Raw genomic sequence first — 18,144 nt, forward strand, 5'->3', positions numbered from 1 at the left:
AGAGAGAGAGAGAGAGAGAGAGAGAGAGAGAGTGTGTGTGTGTGTGTGTGTGTGTGTGTGTGTGTGTGTGTGTGTGTATTAGAGGCCCGGTGCATGAATTCGTGAATGGATGAGTTCCAGCCAACCTGGCGAGGGGGAGGGGACATGGGCAGTTGGCGAACTACAACTCCCACGATGCACCACGCTGGAGGCTGGGTCCTCGCCAGGGTGTTCCAAAGGCGCCTTAAGCAAAAAAAAAAAAAAAAAAATCACGCACATTTCCCCCTGCTTTTCCACCTTCACACAGACCTCCCCTTCAGGAGCACAGATCGTCTTATTTATTAGCAGCGCACGCTGGGAAGCGCGTCGAGTCGCTTCTGTCGTCGGGCACGGCGGAGGGCACGCGGAGGCGAGGTCCTCCGGGACAGGGCACGCGCGGCGGAGCTAGTGGCCGGGCGACTTGGACGCAGGCCGGAAGTGTGCGTGCGAGGGAGAAGGCGGGATTTGAGTGTCTGCGGCCGCGCGCTTCCGGCTCGCGCGTGGCGACGTCCAAGGACCCCCGGCAGGCTCTCCCACTGCCGCCTCGCGCGCTCGCCCCGGGTCCGAGAGAGACCCTGTGACGACATGAGCAACAAAGAAGGTGGCGTCTTGCGCACCCCTGGGCGTTATTTACCCAAAGGGGGTGGGTCTCCGGGTTTTTTTTTTTTTTTGTAGGATTTCCCCTCCGCTCCCGAGGGATGCCCTCGTCCTGTGCGGGCCGGGGGGCGGCGGTCCTGGTCACTCCCCCGACTCCCCGTTATTCTCCCCCCCCCCTTCCACCATTGAACACCTTCACTTCCTTTAAGTGCACGAGCCGTTTTTAAACACTTTAGTGGGGTGATGCTCCACCTCGTGCCAGAGGAAGGAACCTATGGGGGGTGGGGGTGGGGGCTGGCGGTGGCCTGGCCGAGCGAGTTTTAAGGTTTGGGGCCGGGGAAGCGCCCGAGGCCCGGGCCCCGTGGGCGTCCGGCTCTCCAGGCAGGAAGGGGGGGGGCGGGGGGGATCAGGGGAAGACACCGATCCCGAGCGGTCGCCTCCCGGGGATGGGAAGGGCCTGCCTGAATGTTCTCTCCTTCCCCGCGGCAGGACACGGAGGCTTCAGGAAGAGGAAGCACGACCCTTTCCCCCACAGCCAGCGGAGGGACGGGAAGGACGTGAACTCGTCGTCACCCGTGATGGTGGCCTTCAAAGGTGAGTCCCCTGGAGCGCCCGCTGGCCGAGGCAGAGAGCCGGAGAGGTCCGAGTGTGGATGTTTGTTTTGTGATTTTTTTTTTTTTTTAAACCACACACACTTTAAAAATTAATTAAATAGCCGAAACCGGTTTGGCTCAGTGGATAGAGCGTCGGCTTGGGGACTGAAGGGTCCCGGGTTCGATTCCGGTCAAGGGCATGTGCCTTGGTTGCGGGCACATCCCCAGTGGGGGGTGTGCAAGAGGCAGCTGATCGGTGACTCTCTCTCATCGATGTTTCTAACTCTATCTCTCTCCCTTCCTCTCTGTATAAAATCAATAAAATATATTTTTAAAAAATTAATTAAATAGAATCTAATAGGGGTGTCGAACTCAATCAGAGAAGGGGCCAAAATCTAAAATCCAGCCTAAATCGCGGGCCGAATGGTTTACTGAACAGTCATAAACTGACAATGTCATAAACTGACAGTGGAGTGCAGTGATGACAGCGCGGTGCGGGCCACATTGCAAGGCCTGGCGGGCTGGATTTGGCCCGCGGGCCTTGTGTTTGACACATGTGAAATAGATGAATATATACACACCTGATATACAGTGAGTGGCCATATGATGATCTCTGAATGCATAATAATCTTTTTTTAAAATTTTTTTTCTAATATATTTATTGATTTTTACAGAGAGGAAGGGAGACAGACAGCTAGAAATGTCGATGAGAGAGAAACATTGACCAGCTGCCTCTTGCACACCCCCTACTGGGGATGTGCCCGCAACCAACGTACACGCCCCTGACCGGGATTGAACCCGGGACCTTTCAGTCCGCAGACCGACGCTCTACCACTGAGCCAAACTGGTTTCGGCGAACGGCCGTCGTGCACAGAAGGAGAGTTTTAAGAGGCGCCCCTGTGGGTCGATTCCTTTTCCTGGGTGGTGCGGGGTCTGCTAGGAAGGTCAAGATGACAAAAATCTTGGTTTTCTACCCCCTTCCCCCCATTATGGGCCCACAGGTAAACGTTGGTGAATTGACATGAGACAGTGCCATCTGGCCAAAAATCATCGCGTGTCCCATGTATGTCAGCACATGCACACACTCTCACCTGTGCTGCTTGACCACCCGAGAGGCGCATCACCAGGTGGCTCCATGGGTGTGCCATGCACGGGCATGTGTGCCCACTCTGTAATCCCATGTGCTGGACCGCTGTGCAGGCTGTAGGCATGTTTACATTGTGGGCTACGTTACTAAGTAGAATGGCTATGGTGTCACTAGGCAAGAGGAATTTTTCATCTCCATTATAATCTTCCTGGAGGCCCGGTGCGCGGATTTGTGCACATCTATACAGGAAATTAATTAGAAGAAATATTTTATGTATTTATTTATTTATTTATTTATTTATTTATTTTTAAGAAGAAGAAATATTTTTAGAGGCTGGGGAGGGAGTAGGGGGCTCCAGGGCATATCCTGGGCAAGAGGAGCTGGACCCCAGCAGTAAGCTAACCTACTGGTTGGAGCGTCTGCCCCCTGGTGGTCAGTGCACATCATAGTGGCTGGTTGAGCAGTCAGACACTTAGCGTGTTAGGCTTTTATTAAATAGGATGGGATAGGACCACCCGTGTAGGTGAGGTCCATTGGTGACCAGGATATTATGTGCCACATCCCTATATATCAGGTGTGTATGTGTACCAGGGAGACACACACATATATACATATATATGCTGTATATATATATATACATCTAGTTAATTAACTTTATAAGTGTATGGGTTTTTTTAAATCCTCACCTGAGAATATTTTTTTCATTTTTTTACTTATTTATTTATTTGATTTTATTTTAGAGAGAGAGAGAGAGAGACATGGATTGGTTGCCTTCCACAGGATATTTTAGTTACCAGCAGAGTCTTTAATTTCCACGTTCTTTAAAAATAAATAAGATGCCAAAACCGGTGTGGCTCAGTGGATAGAGGGCCTGTGGACTGAAGGGTCCCAGATTCGATTCTGGTCAAGGGCATGTACCTGGGTTGCGGGCACATCCCCAGGGGGGTATGCAGGAGGCAGCTGATCTAACTCTCTTCCCTCTGTCTTCCTCTCTGTAAAAAAATCAATAAAATATATTTTTAAAAAATATGAATAAATAAGGTGACGTTGTGTTCTTTATAGAGTAAATGAGAGTCGCTTTGCCATGAATAGTAACAATACTGTGTGATAGGCTTTCCTTCCAGAATAATCACGCTGACGGTCACAATAATGTATTCTTAGCATTTCAGCAGGAACTTGATGCCAGACATGACAAATACGAGAGACTTGTGAAGCTGAGCCGGGATATCACTGTGGAGAGTAAAAGGATAATCTTTCTGCTCCATAGGATTACAAGGTGAGTGCATCCTCTGGCTTTTCTTGCAGTTAGATGCAGTTCTAACTCGCTGCTAGAATATTCCGTGACTTGTTTCTTGAGCATTGGGTCGGAGGGCGTTAGCAGCCGGCACATCTAGCAGTGAGTGTCGGTAGCGTGTGACTCTCAAGGAATTTTTCCCTTTATCCTTTCATCTCTGTAGGCTCCGTAGTGACATCTCATTCCTGAGGTTGGTGATTTGTGTTCTTTTTCCTGATCTGTCTGGCTCCGTGTTAAAGGATCTGGGTTTTAGGGCATTTTCTGATTTCCTACTTAAGTTGCCCGGACTTGTTTCTTGTGTTCTAGACGAACGCTCCTCTCTAACGTAGACACTGAGTGCTGTAACTTTCTCTTTTGGTCTCTAAGTACCAGCTAACTGCCTTCCATGAACTTTGATACACTGTTTTTCATTTTCATTCCATTCAAAGTACTTTCTCCTCCGGGGACTTCTCGGCTCCATGTGGGTTTCTCATTCCTGCGCTGTCCCTTGGAAAGTGCCCAGGCGCTGAGCTGGGACAGTCCGAGGACTCATGTCCTTCTCCTCACCTCTCTCGGGGATCGCGGTCCCCTGCTGCCTGTTGTCCAACGTCTGAACCATAGTTTGTATGTTTTTTTTCTCTTTTTAGTTGTTTTCGGTGGGAGGCTAATTTCTGCCCACATTACTCCATCCTGACTAAAAGCAGACGTATCCAGATGTTATATTGTTATGAACATATTTTTTAAATTTAAATTCCTTATTGTTGAAAGTATTACATATGTCTCCCCCCTCCCCCCGCCCCACATTGACCTCTCCCTGGCTGCTCCCACCCCCATGTAATTTTTCTTATAGTTATGATTATACATAGAGCTTTGTGTACTTTTTTTTTTCTCCACTTAATAGTATGTCACATCATTTTCCATGTGTTTACATAGTTTCGTAGTTTTGACTTGGTATCCAAATACAGACAATATTTATGTAGGCCCATGCTAAGTGATAATTGGATCACTTCAGCCTTCCTCTGTAAAGCATCTGGCTGGAGTTCTAAAAGTTCCAATGTCTCGGTCACAGCGCTCCTGACACGGAGGAGGTACTGGCGGAGTCGGAAGTGAAGCTGGACGCGGTCAGACAGAAGATCCTGCAGGTGGCCCGGGAGCTGCTGGGCGAGGAGATGCATCAGTTCCACAGAGCCATCACGACGGGTGAGCTCCTCAGCGCTGGCGTGTTAACATAGCGTGTCACATGCCGTGTGTGTGCGCTGCGTGAGTTTTAATGGCTACTGGTAACATATCATCGGCTTTTAAAAATTGGGACTGCTGAGTAGTAATGGAAAGGTAACCCAAAACATTTCATTGGCTTTATTTTTCTCAAAGTCCAGTGACAATCATTGATGGATTTTAATAATGTCTGTTTCCTAGTAACGCTTCTCACTGACTTGATTCTTGAGCGTGAGGAGTGGATTCAGACAAGGGGCACTGATCTCCCAGCAGGGGGGCAGAAGTTCCAGGCAATACCGGATCTTGGTGATTATCACCATTTGCAAAATTTTAATTGATCCTTGAACACGCGGGTTGGGGTGCCAACCAACACCCCCACCCCTGGCCATCAAAAATCCATGTGTACCCCTAGCCAGTTCGGCTCAGTGGATAGAGTGTCAACTTGTGGACCAATCTGGGACCCTTCAGTCCCCGGGCAGATGCTCTATCCACTGAGCCAAACCAGCGAGGGCTCATAACAAGTCTTTTAAAATACAACTAGGTTCTTTAAGTTGAAGCAATAAGCATTTTTTTTTTTTTTCTTAAAGTTTAAGTAATCAGTCAAATGAAGAGGTATCTAGGACTTAAAAAATTTGCTGACAGATATTTTATTTGATAAAACCCAGGTTACTTACCACTAGTGTAGCATTAACAATACGATGCTTATGAATAGCTGGCTGTTTGTGATTGTCCAGTGCTTGTTTTGGTGTTGCTCCAAACAGTTGTTCTCTTTGACTTGGAGATAAAACAATTCTGGCAGCGAACTAAAGGCGCTCGCTGCCTTTCCTCATTAAGAATAGTGCCAATGGCACGCAGGGCTGTTCCCTGCGGGGCCCTTGTGCGAGCTCAAACCCCGAGCATCCTACTCATAATTGAACAACAACAAAAGGTTAGGTCTGTTTTCTGCACGCTTCTTATCGGAGTCGATTACAGATTGTCCCAGGGGATGGCGGAATAAATGAGCGAATCCTGAGTTGCTTGAAATAAGCCACTTAACAGTTTTTTTTTGTGCCCTGTCAATCTTTTGTTTTTCTCTCATGTGGAAAAATTAACAGTTGGAGAAAATGTCCTACGTTGTCAAAGAAAATAAATTATGTTTACACACACACACACACACACACACACACATATTTAGTTAATATTACGAGGATAAAAATTGTCATTTCATTTTCATACACGAAGCTAAGTTCATACCCTAACTGATATTTTCATTCTCTTACCCGAGCGTGCGAATGATGGTTTAAGTGGACGTGTTGGGCCAGTTAGAGATATTTCGTAGCTACTGTTCTTTATGTTCATGGCCTTTATTGTATCCCTAAGTCGAAGGTATAATTTTTACCGCTTCTTAAGGGGGGGATTCAGACTCACACGAGGTGAGCAACTTGCCCAAGGCCATAAGCTAGTAAGGAGAGCCATGGATTTCATACCACATGGGTGCAATTTGCATGTTGAGTTGAGAACCTAACCCCAGGTAAAGGCTTGTATCTTGCTTAAACTTTCCTCCCCCCAATATTAAGCTGTTCCTTATAAACCCACCCACATTATAGCACTGATGTTAGTACTTAACATATGCCTAAGTCAAAGAGGTCCCTATTCCTTGACAAACTGCCTTCATTGGATAAAGAATAGCGATCCATTAACATAACTTACCTATTACTTTTTACTATTATAGTGCATATTGGACTAACCTATTGGAATAATAACGGCCTCTTTTAATTGTGAGTTAATACATTGAAACAAAAACAAAATAAGCCCCACTGTATTCTAAGTTATATTTCTAACAAAAATTACTACCTGTCGTTCTTATTTTAATTATTCTCAGTGTGACTCAAGTGTACCGATCTGTCATTCTGCGTCATCCCTACCGTGTGGGTTGGTGTTTGTACTTGACAAATGAGGATATCTAAGTTCAGTGAAGCTGCTGCTATGAACGAACATTGACCTGCAATTCTTTGTGGGAACATAATAAATACTTTCAGTTCTCTTGGGTATCCAAGAGCCGGGGGCATATGGCAAACGGTTTTTTGAACGACTAAATGCCTGGAAAGAAAGTGCAGACATGAAATCGGAATTTATAATGGGACCTCTTGTCCGTTCACCTTCATAAGAACAAGTAAAAATAACCAGAAGCCTTTCATTGGGGTTCCTCGTATATATCCTAATAGAAGAACGAGGAGAAAAACAACAAATGACCAAAAAGCGGCCTACAAACCTCTCTCTCACTGGCAGCTGTTTCTGTAAATAATTCCAGTTGGACTCGGGCCAAGGCACAAGCAGAAGGGGAAGGCATTGTTTGGTGGGATATGGCAGGAGGTTGAAATTCTTCACCTTGGGGATTAGTCGCTGAAAATAGCGGATGTTCTTTTCATCAGCTTGAAACATAACTTGTTTAAACATCCTTTAACCCACATGTGACCCAGAAATGCTTTCCAGTGCTTGGGGCCAGGTGGCCTTGAACTTTCTCCACGCTATAGCCCGAAACTTAACATGGAGTGGACATGGCCACCCCATCTCTACAGTAACTTTAACCAAACACACCCCAAAGACAACTTAAATAATGACTTAGGTATGCTTGGAAATGTAATATTTAATAACCACCCCCATTAAGAGATGAATTAACAATATTTTATTTATTAGATTGGGGTGACATCGGTCAACATAAACATACAGGCTTCATGTGTGGGTTTCTATGTTACAAGATCTGTCCATTGCACCATGTGCCCACACCCAAAGTCAGATCTTCTCCTGTCACCTCATATTACGACTCCTTTTCTCCCCACCCCTTTCCCTCTGGCAGCCACCACTCTGCTGTTTGTGTTCACAAGTTTCAGTTTTATGAGGGGAATCAATCACATGGTTTCGGCTTTCTCTGTCTGACTCATTTCACTTGGCACCGTGTCCTCAGGGTCCATCCATCCTGTGCAAATGGCGCTGACTCTCAGCTGGTGGGCGTGCACTAAGCTTTTGTTCAGCCAGGTGATGCGCCTCTTGAAGTCTTTTTGACATTTTTTTTTTAATATATATATTTTTTATTTTAGAGAGGAAGGGAGAGAGAGAGAGAAACATCAGTGATGAGAGAGAATCATTGATCGGCTGCCAAACTCCTATCTGCTGAGCCAGACGGGCGAGGGCTATGGCATTCTTATTCATTTAGTTGTTTTCTTCAGTAATTTTCTTGGTTGGTTTTTCAGGACTACAGGAATATGTGGAGGCCGTCTCTTTTCAGCACTTCATCAAAACACGATCACTTATCAGTATGGATGAAATTAACAAGCAGTTGGTATTTACACCCGAAGAGAATGGGAAAGAAAATCAGACTGTAAGCATTTAAAACCATCTTTCACGTTTTATGGTGTCATTCCTAGAAGAGTATAATGATTGTAGGCGGCGCACACTGGCTGACAGTGGTAGGAATATTGAGATGGTGGTGTTCTTTCTAAAGTGTGGGTTCATGGATCGCCCTGCAGGGAAATGCCTTTCTGACTAGTTCGTGGATGGGACAAGAACATTAATATTTTCTTCGGCAAAAGTTATTTTTATAAATGACTATGCAATGATGGCTTTCTACAGTTTACCTGCCCTTCCTAAAAAGATGCCCTTCCCCTAGCAGTATTAGAAACGAAGCATAGCGGACACTCTATGTCATGCTGTAGTTTGCAGGCGCCAGGAAATCAGGAATTTGGACACTTACTCATTTCTGTCAGTAATTAGCTGTATTCCCTCTGTTTTTTTTTCTTTTTAAATATATTTTATTGATTTTTTACAGAGAGGAAGACAGAGAGATAGAGAGTTAGAAACATTGATGAGAGAGAATCATCGATCAGCTGCCTCTTGCACACCCCCGACTGGGGATGTGCCCGCAACCAAGGTACGTGCCCTTGACGGCTATCGAACCTGGGACCTTTCAGTCCAAAGGCTGATGCTCTATCCACTGAGCCACACCGGTTCCGGCCCCTCTGTTTCTTGGACCTCATCTCATCTCATCCTTTACACTGTGAGGACTGGACCAGCTGGTCTGGGACTACTCTTCCATCATATGGAGTGATCTTAGTAATTCCTCCATTTGACTGCCATTTCCTTGCATGCTTCTCAGCAGTGGTGATCGATAGCAGCTAACATTTATTGAGTATTTACTTTGTGTTGGGCACAATGCCAGGAACTTGGTAAATATTATTTCTTCCTTTAAATAAACCTCTGAGGTAGGCACTGTTATCCCATTTTACAGATGAGGAAACTGAGGGTTAGAGAGATGACATAACTTGCCCCAGGGCATACACCTTATGAAGCAAGGTGCTGGAAGAGGTGGGAGGAGATGGGTCAAGGTCATTTGGAAGAGTTAACCTCAAACCAGAGGAGGGACAGCTCACCACCTGAGACCGGAGGATAGAAGGTAAAGATGGGTGTGGAGCGGAGTGTGCTTTTGTAGGCATGAGGCCATTGAGAGAGCTTGTGCCAGGTGACCTGGCCACATGACCCGGCCATTGGCAGTAGGTCTGGGATTGAGTAGGGGGCTGAGGAGGTGATGACGGTTTGGAATAATGTCTAAGGAGACAGGAGAGAGAATCGTCTAAGATAAAGTGAAAGGATTAGTGAGTCATGTGTAGTGGGACAAACGACAGATGCTGATGTAATTATTATTTTTCAGCTCAGTAGGACTCGAGTTGAATAAAATACTAACAAAAGTAGGTTTTAACGTTGATTCAGGCTGTGTTTTTTCTGGGTGCGGTAGAAAAATAGGAGCCTAAAGCAACTGAGGAGGATGTAGCAAGAGAGTAATCAATGAGGATGGTCGATGCTGAGGAGAGATAGGAGAAGGCTGAGCGGCTTATGAGGAAGGGACTGATCACAAACGTGGAGGGCTTGGAGATCTGTCACTTAAATAAGGACGATTGTCATGCAGTAAAGCAGTTAGACCTTGTTTGAGAATGCTTTAACTTCATTTTGTGTGTCTAGTGAGGTTGGAAATAGTTGACTTTATAATGACACAGTATTAGATTTCAAAGTTATCGTGAACTAATTTCATTAAACTCCCTACCAGGCATGAATTCCTCTTGGAACATCACAAATAGCCTTTAGACAAAAGAGTTCCTGGCAGGTCCTACTTAGAGGAGATGAGCGTGGCTGATCAGCTCTTGGTTTTGTACCTTATAGTAAACACGGCACATGCATGCCCCTCCTTCTCACCGGGTGTTTTCTCTGTGTGTGTGTGTGTGTGTGTGTGTGTGTGTGTGTGTTCTCTCCCCAGCCCTCTCCCGATGCTCAGGATAAAGAGTTGGGTCCCTGGAGGCTGAGGATCACGCCCGTGGACTACCTGCTGGGCGTGGCGGACCTGACGGGCGAGCTGATGCGGATGTGCATCAACAGCGTGGGCAACGGCGACATCGACACACCCTTCGAGGTGAGCCAGTTCCTGCGCCAGGTGTACGACGGCTTCTCGTTCATCGGCAACACCGGCCCCTACGAGGTGTCCAAGAAGCTCTACACGCTGAAGCAGAGCCTGGCCAAGGTGGAGAACGCCTGCTACGCCCTCAGAGTGCGCGGCTCCGAGATCCCCAAGCACATGCTGGCTGACGTCTTCTCCGCGAAGACGGAGATGATCGACCAGGAGGAGGGCATTTCTTAGAGCAGCGTCTCCCGAGAGAGACCAGCTTGTCAGACTGTAGCACTTGGTGTTGTGTTTGACTTTATCGTGGCTTTTACCTAGATTTTCAGTTTCCCTTTTCGGAATTACAAACAAGCTGTACATAACATCATCGAAAAGAATCCTTTTCTATGTCTTACCCATGAAAGCTTGCGTACAAATGTTGGCCTGGAGGCCGCTGAGTTTTTGCAGGCTGAATTCCATCCCTGTTCTCTGTCACGTGAATGTGTCTGAGTGCACTCTCTGCACCGTTTCGCTTCACGTGGTGTGGGTTCTGAGTGCTAGTAGTTAGTGGAATCTAATCATACTTAAGGCGACGTGATACATAGAAAAGACTTTCTAGTTAATACCCGGACCTGAGCTTTTTGTTTAAATTTCTTGGTAGTATTGTGCCACGCCTCCAAAATAGGCTTATTCCGTAGAACAGAATGAAAATGACTTAAGTTATCAATATACTTGATAATTTCCTGTGGCATCCTGGTAAGAATTCACAGCATGTTCTGGCCGAGTTAGGCCACTTTGAATCCATACGATGGAATCGCCTTCCAGAAAAATCGACAGGTACCCAGATGTTAGTTTCTACGTTTAACTTTTCGTGCTTTTATCGCAGAAAATCTGATAAAGGATTGGAATTCATACTGTAATATTTTTACTGGTGTTTGAGTTGAGTTATATACTTGTACATACAACTGTACAGCTTTTAGTAGTGATTAGTCAGCAGTGTTTTGTTTTGTTTTTTTGTCAATTATATTGAATTAGGCTTGTTTGGTGACTTCCCTATTCTGGCATCTATAAGAAATTCTATTTAAGTGATTATAATGAAATTTTGACATTTTTGAAATACTAAGTTAACCCAAACCTTTATAGTTGTCTAGTTGTCGAGTTGTGTTAATCGATGGTATAAAAAGTTGCCAAAGAAAACTCATCCTGTACAATTCAGCAATAAGACAATTGTCAGCACGTTGGGAGCCACAGCGGCAGTTTCCGGTTCCGTGTAGGGTTGGCATTTGCCTACAGAAATTCGCCGTAGTTGTCCCCCGTGTTGTGAAACCGACCGGAGCATGACGCTGTTGGCCGGCAACCAGGCGCTTCCACTGGGTTTTGTACGTTTTGAAAATCTAGCAACTGGATGTTATTTTTTGAAAGATTTACGGCTCTGTTTGTAAGGGCTGATTCTTTGAAAGTGTAATTTCCTTCCAACAAATGACCTAGAGGAAAATAAAACACAGGCCTGCCGAATAAATTAGGTTTGTTGGATAGCTTGTTTCGGTGGTGGTGAGTTTTTTTGTTTCCCTGTTCAAAGATATATCGCTGAAATGTAGTCTTGTGACATATTTTTGTTTCTTCTGCCACTTGAGGTTAAATTTATGTTCAAAGCAAAATATCTTACAGATGTTTAAAACTGAAGTCTTTGAATAAAATATTAAAACAAAGTTAATCTTATTTTTTTTAATATATTTTTAAAAAATATATTTTATTGATTTTTACAGAGAGGAAAGGAGAGGGATAGAGAGTTAGAAACATCGATGAGAGAGAAACATCCATCAGCCACCTCCTGCACACCCCCTACTGGGGATGTGCCCGCAACCGAGGTACATGCCCTTGACCGTAATCGAACCTGGGACCCTTCAGTCCGATGGCCGACATTCTATCCACTGAGCCAAACCGGTTAGGGCAATCTTATTTTTTATTATGTTGAGAAATACTTAATCAAAAAACTGAAAATGGAACTCCCATGTGACCCAGTGATCCCACTCCTAGGAATATATCCCAAGAAACTAGAAACACCAATCTGAAAGGATATATGCACCCCTATGTTCATAGCAGCACAATTTACCATAGCTAAGATTTGGAAACAGCCTAGGTGCCCGTCAGCAGATGGTTGGATCAAAAAACTATGGTACATCTACACAATGGAATACTATGCTGCCATAAAAAAGAAGGATTTTTTTTTTTTTTTTTAAAACATTTTATTGATTTTTCACAGGAAGAGAGGGATAGAGAGCTAGAAACATCGATGAAAGAGAATCATCGATCAGCTGCCTCCTGCACACCCCCTACTAGGGATGTGCCCGCAACCAAGGTACATGCCCTTGACCGGAATCGAACCCGGGACCTTTCAGTCCGCAGGCCGACGCTCTATCCACTGAGCCACACCGGTCCCGGCAAAAAGGAATTCTTATCATTTGCAGCGACCTGGATGGAATTGGAGAGCATCATGCTGAGTGAAATAACCCAGTTAATGAAAGAGAAACACCACAGGATCTCACTCATTTATGGATAGTAAAGAACATTATAAACTGATGAACAAAAAGATAGATACAGAGACAGTAAAGCAACAAACAGACTGTCCAATGACAGCGGGGAGGGGAGGGAGATATGGGGGAGATAAGAGATCAACTGAAGGACTTGTATGCATGCATATAAGCACAACCAACGGACACAAAACTCTGGGGAGGGAGGGCATGTATGGGTGGGGAGAGGGCAATGGTAAGATATGTACACAGATAATACCTTAATTAAAAAAATGGAAAAAACAAAGAACAATGAAAGGTCCAGGTCCTGATGGAAAAACAAGAGGACAGAGGCCGCCCCTGCCCCGGGGGCCTCCGGGGGCAGGTGTGAGGGCGTGTGGGTGGCAGACGTGAGCTCCCGCAGGGCCCTCACCTGCGTCAGGGCGGCCACCCGCCCGGTCATCAGCCCCGTTTCCTGTCCTTCCCGTGGCTCCGTGACTCCCCGAGGTCGCTGGCAGCAGGCCCGGCCGCTCCCAGGTTTTGGAAGCACCTGGATTAAGTCTTTCCTGCGTGGGGCACCGGCAGTGCTCTCTGCTTTCCTGGCTGCATGCCGGCATACAGAGCCAATGGCAGATAGGAAACACACCGGGGTATTTTATTTTATTTTAATTTTTATTTTTTTAATATATTTTATTTATTTTTTAGAGAGAGGGATAGAGAGTTAGAAACATCGATGAGAGAGAATCATCCATCAGCTGCTCCTTGCACACCCCCCACTGGGGATGTGCCCGCCACCAAGGTCCATGCCCTTGACCGGAATCGAACCTGGGATCCATCAGTCCGCAGGCCGACGCTCCATCCACGGAGCCACACGGGTTTCAGCTTAAGGGTTATTTTTAAATGCTTGTGATTGCAAACAAAACCAACGCAAAATGGCCCGGCCAGCGTGGCTCGGTGGTTGAGCATTGACCTAGGAACCAGGAGGTCCGGGTTCGATTCCCAGTCAGGGCGCAGGCCCGGGTTGTAGGCTGGGTCCCCAGTAGGGGGCGTGCACGAGGCAGCCGATCCATGATCCTCTCTCACCATGGATGTTTCTCTCTCTCCCCCACTCTCCTTTCCTCTCTGCGATCAACACAAATAAAGCAAACAAAAGCCAGACACAAATGGCCGAATGACTGCGCGTCCTGCGCCTCTGCTCCTTTCTCTGGGGCACATTGCTGAAAGGAGAGTCGCTGGGGAATCGGAATGGTCTTATTTATGGACAAGCCGAATTGATTCCTTCGAGAACAGTCCTCAAAAATGGTTGAAAACTCCCTTCTTCAAGTCCTGTTTCCCAAGATCTCAGTGAGTGACACAGCCGTCCGTGTATTTCTGTGTCTCTCCGCAGCGCTGTGGGCCTCGCCGGCCGATTTCCTTCCCAGGCCCCCGGGGGTTGGCCCCTGGCCCGGCTCCCCGGCCCGCCCCACCCGTGGCCGCTCCTCGGGATTCCACGTGTCACACGCGCCCCGGACAGCGGTACGTGCGCCCGAGGAGGCCGTCCCGGTGATCGCTTTTCAACGTGAAGAAGAAAGTGTGTCTGCCTCCGGTGCATCCGCCCCGAGGGCCCCCGCCCGGCCCATCCTGCCTCCCCGAGCTTAACGAGGCCACCAGGTGCCCTGTCTCCCATCTCCAGCAGCGAGCTGGCCGGGGGCTGGCGTTCCTGGAACCGGGATGGGACGGACCCGTGGCCGGCAAACTCATTAGTCAGCGGAGCCAAATAATACAACAGCACAACGATTCAGATTTCTCTGGAGAGCCGCATTATTTATTTATTTATTATTATTATTTTTAAAATATATTTTGTTGATTTTTCACAGAGAGGGAGAGAGAGGGATAGAGAGGGAGAAACATCGACGAGAGAGAATCATCGATCAGCCGCCTCTTGCACACCCCCCTACTGGGGATGTGCCCGCAACCAAGGTCCAGTTCCCTTGACAGGAATCGAACCTGGGACCCTTCAGTCCGCAGGCCGACGCTCTATCCGCTGAAGCCACACCGGTCCCGGTGATTTTTTTAAACTTCAACTTCTCTGAACGCCACTTCTTCAACGTGGACTTTCCCAGGCCGTGGTGTTTTGTGGAAGAGCCACACTCAAGGGGCCCGAGAGCCGCGTGTGGCTCGAGAGCCGCGGTTTGCCCACGGCTGGGATGGACGAACACGTACGGGAAAATATCCCTCAGGTCTTCCAACTCCCAGTTCCTTCTCGCTGTGCTTTCCTGAAGCCATTTCTATGGCGGAAGGCTAAGTAAGAAACCTTCAGCGTGGCTCAGGGGTTGAGCGTCGACCTATGAACCAGGAGGTCAGGGTTCGATTCCCGGTCAGGGCACAGGCCCGGGTGGCGGGCTCCATCCCCAGTGTGGGGCGTGCAGAAAGCAGCTGATCCATGGTTCTCTCTCATCACTGATCTTTCTCTCTCTCTCTCCCTTTGTCTCTCTGAAATCAATAAAAATAAATTAAAGGGGCCCTAACCGGTTTGGCTCAGTGGGTAGAAGGTCGACCTGCAGACTGAGAAGTCCCAGGTTTGATTCCAGTCAAGGGCATGTGCCTTGGTTGCGGGCACATCCCCAGTGGGAGTTGGGGGGTGTGTGTGTGCAGGAGGCACCTGATGGATGTTTCTCTCTCACCGATGTTTCTAACTCTCTCTCCGTCTCCCTTCCTCTCTGTGAAAAATCAATAAAATATATTAAAAGATAAATAAATAAAAATTAAAAAAAATGTAATTAAAGGGGGTCGGCTGTGAAGGTGCCAGTGGGCGTGTGGACCCATACTGGGAGGACGGACCCTGTGGGTGCCTGGTGGCCCTTGGGAGAGACCCCCCACCACCATCCCCCCAGGTGGTGGCTCAGGAGGCGGCACGCCAGGATGGGCACCCCGGGTGGCACGGAGGAGAGCCGGGCGCCGGAGGCTGTGCTGTGGACACTGGTAGAGGCGACACGGAGGTCAACCTGAAGCAGGAAGTCCAGCTCAGCGTGTCCCCACACACATCTGCCAGCAGCCCTGGCCTTTGTGTTAAAAGGAGGCGGGTCGGGAGCAGCTGAAGAACTGGGGCCCGTTTCCTCTCTTTGTGCCCCGGCCCCACGCCTGGACACGCCCCCCATCCTGAGCAGCAATGGTCCTCGGCTGCAGGGACACGTGGAGGCGGGGTGGGAGGGAGGGAGGAGGGAGAAGAGAGGAAGGAGGAGGGAGAAGGGAAGAGGCAAGAGAGAGGAAGGCAGGGAGGAGGAGGAGGATGGCAGGAGAGAGGGTGGCAGGAGAGAGGAGGGAAGAGGGAGGAGGCAGAAGAGAAGAGGGCAGCCGAAACCGGTGTGGCTCAGTGGATAGAGCGTAGGCCTGCGGACTGAAAGGTCCCGGGTTCGATTGCGATCAAGGGCATGTACCTCGGTTGCTGGCACATCCCCAGGAGTGGGTGCGCAGGAGGCAGCTGGTCGATGACTCTCTCATTGATGTTTCTGACTCTATCCCTCTCTCTTCCTCTCCGTAAAAAAAATCAATAAAACATATTTAAAGAGAGAGAGAGAGAGAGAGAGAGAGAGAGAGAGAGAGAGAGAGAGAGAGGAGGGCAGGGGGGAAGAGGGAGGAGAGTGAGGGGCTGGAGGGAGGAGGGAGGGGGCGACTGTGAGAGTAACTGGGAGCACCTGCCTTCCAGTGCCTGCAGGAGAGAGAGGCGGTGTCAGCCTGGTCCTCGCTGCCTGTGTGAAGCTGTGCTTATTGACTCTCTGAGAAAACCATAAAACCAGCCGCATGGCTCAGTGATTGGGCATCGGCCGGTGAACCAGGAGGTTAGGGTTCGATTCCCGGTCAGGGCACACACCCGGGTTGCAGGCTCGGTCCCCCGTTTGGGGCGTGCAGGAGGCAGCCGATCCATGATTCTCTTTCATCATGGATGTTTCTCTTTCTCTCTCTCCCCGTCTCCCTCCTGAAATCAATAAAAATACACATTTAAGCCGAAACCTGTTTGGCTCAGTGGATAGAGCGTCGACCTGCGGACTGAAGGGCCCCAGGTTCGATTGCGGTCAAGGGCATGTACCTTGGTTGCGGGCACATCCCCAGTGGGGGGTGTGCAGGAGGCAGCTGGTCGATGTCTATCTCTCATCGATGTTTCTAGCTCTCTATCCCTCTCTCTCTTCCTCTCTGTAAAAAATCAATAAAATATATTAAAAACAACAACAAAAACCTCCAAAAACATGTATTGGCTGCCTCCTGCACACGCCCTGCCCGGGGCCTGCCACGGAGGCACGTGTCCTTGACCAGAATCAAGCCCGGGACCTTTCAGTCCGCAGGCCGACGACGCTCTGTCCACTGAGCCACATTCTTATCTCGTGTTGGGCTGGCTGTTCACAGACATCGCTCTGGGAGAAAGCACGGCCTTATTCTCGTAAGCCAAGGACGGAGGAACCGAAATTCATGCCCGGACAGGGAAGAGATGATGTGGGAGGGCCCCAGCCAATGAGAACACCTGATGCCATTTCTCCAGTCCCTGGGATTTTTGGAAATCTTCCCTGGGCCCACAAGACCACGGCCCCAGGCACCTCTAACCCCCGGGAATCGAACCCCAGACCCTTCCGTCCACAGTCCGATGCTCTACCCACTGAGCCACACCAGCCAGGGCCCTTGACCGGGAATCGAACCCCAGACCCTTCCGTCCACAGGCCCCCTACATGCTCCGTCAGACCCCCCAGAACAACGCCCGCCATAGCTGTTCCTCCAGCCATCCCGCTGGGCCCCGGCCAGACCCCAGCTTCCACGCGGACAAATAAATATATAACGTCCGCGATGACCAGAAACCGTCCGCATCTGGTTTTTCTCTTAAGCTCTGCCTCTTTGTCTTGTCACGGTGGAAAAAAAAAACACAAAAAAATAACCCAAAACGGAAAAGCCTTGAAAGCTAATTAGCTCCAAATTTACTTTAGGCGAGAAGGGCCAAAGAGGCTTGATGACAAGCTTTTCTTTGTTGCAGTTGCCAAACGGGCCTCTGACCCCTCCGCCGAACATGCGTGGCTATGTTATTTGCAAGCAGGGCCTTGGTTTTGTTTTTTTTTTCCTTGCGAATTCAGAAATCTCTTTCCCGGAACAGGCACCTGGCTTCTGGCTCCCTGTTTGCAAAGAAATTTGCCGTCTCCGAGAAGCGTTGAAAACACTGGACAGCCCTGGCTGGTGTGGCTCAGTGGGTAGAGCGTCGGACTGTGGACGGAAGGGTCTGGGGTTCGATTCCCAGTCAAGGGCACAGGCCCGGGTTGTGGGCTCCGCCCCTAGTGTGGGGCGTGCAGGAGGCAGCCAATCAATGATTCTCTCTCATCATTGATGTTTCTACGGTAACTCTCTCTCCTTCCCTCTTTGAAATCAATAAAATATAATAAAAAAGAAAGAAAATATTGTACAAAAATCTCTCTTTTAATAATGTATACACT

The 18,144-nt window shown here is 48.2% G+C and overlaps 1 protein-coding gene across 1 annotated transcript; it reads left to right on the forward strand.

Moving 5' to 3' along the window:
* Window positions 1-372: 372 nt before the first annotated feature.
* Window positions 373-11,722, forward strand: TSNAX (translin associated factor X). The gene is made up of 6 exons (XM_084868523.1): window positions 373-619; window positions 1,105-1,209; window positions 3,457-3,571; window positions 4,638-4,768; window positions 8,014-8,141; window positions 10,068-11,722. The coding sequence occupies exons 1-6, from the start codon at window positions 604-606 to the stop codon at window positions 10,443-10,445; spliced, it is 873 nt and encodes a 290-aa protein (XP_084724649.1). The 5' UTR covers window positions 373-603; the 3' UTR covers window positions 10,446-11,722.
* The last annotated feature ends 6,422 nt before the right edge of the window (window positions 11,723-18,144 follow it).

This window comes from Pipistrellus hanaki (genome assembly GCF_964339955.1).
Source record: "Pipistrellus hanaki genome assembly, chromosome: 20".
Classification (NCBI taxonomy): Eukaryota; Metazoa; Chordata; class Mammalia; order Chiroptera; family Vespertilionidae; genus Pipistrellus; species Pipistrellus hanaki.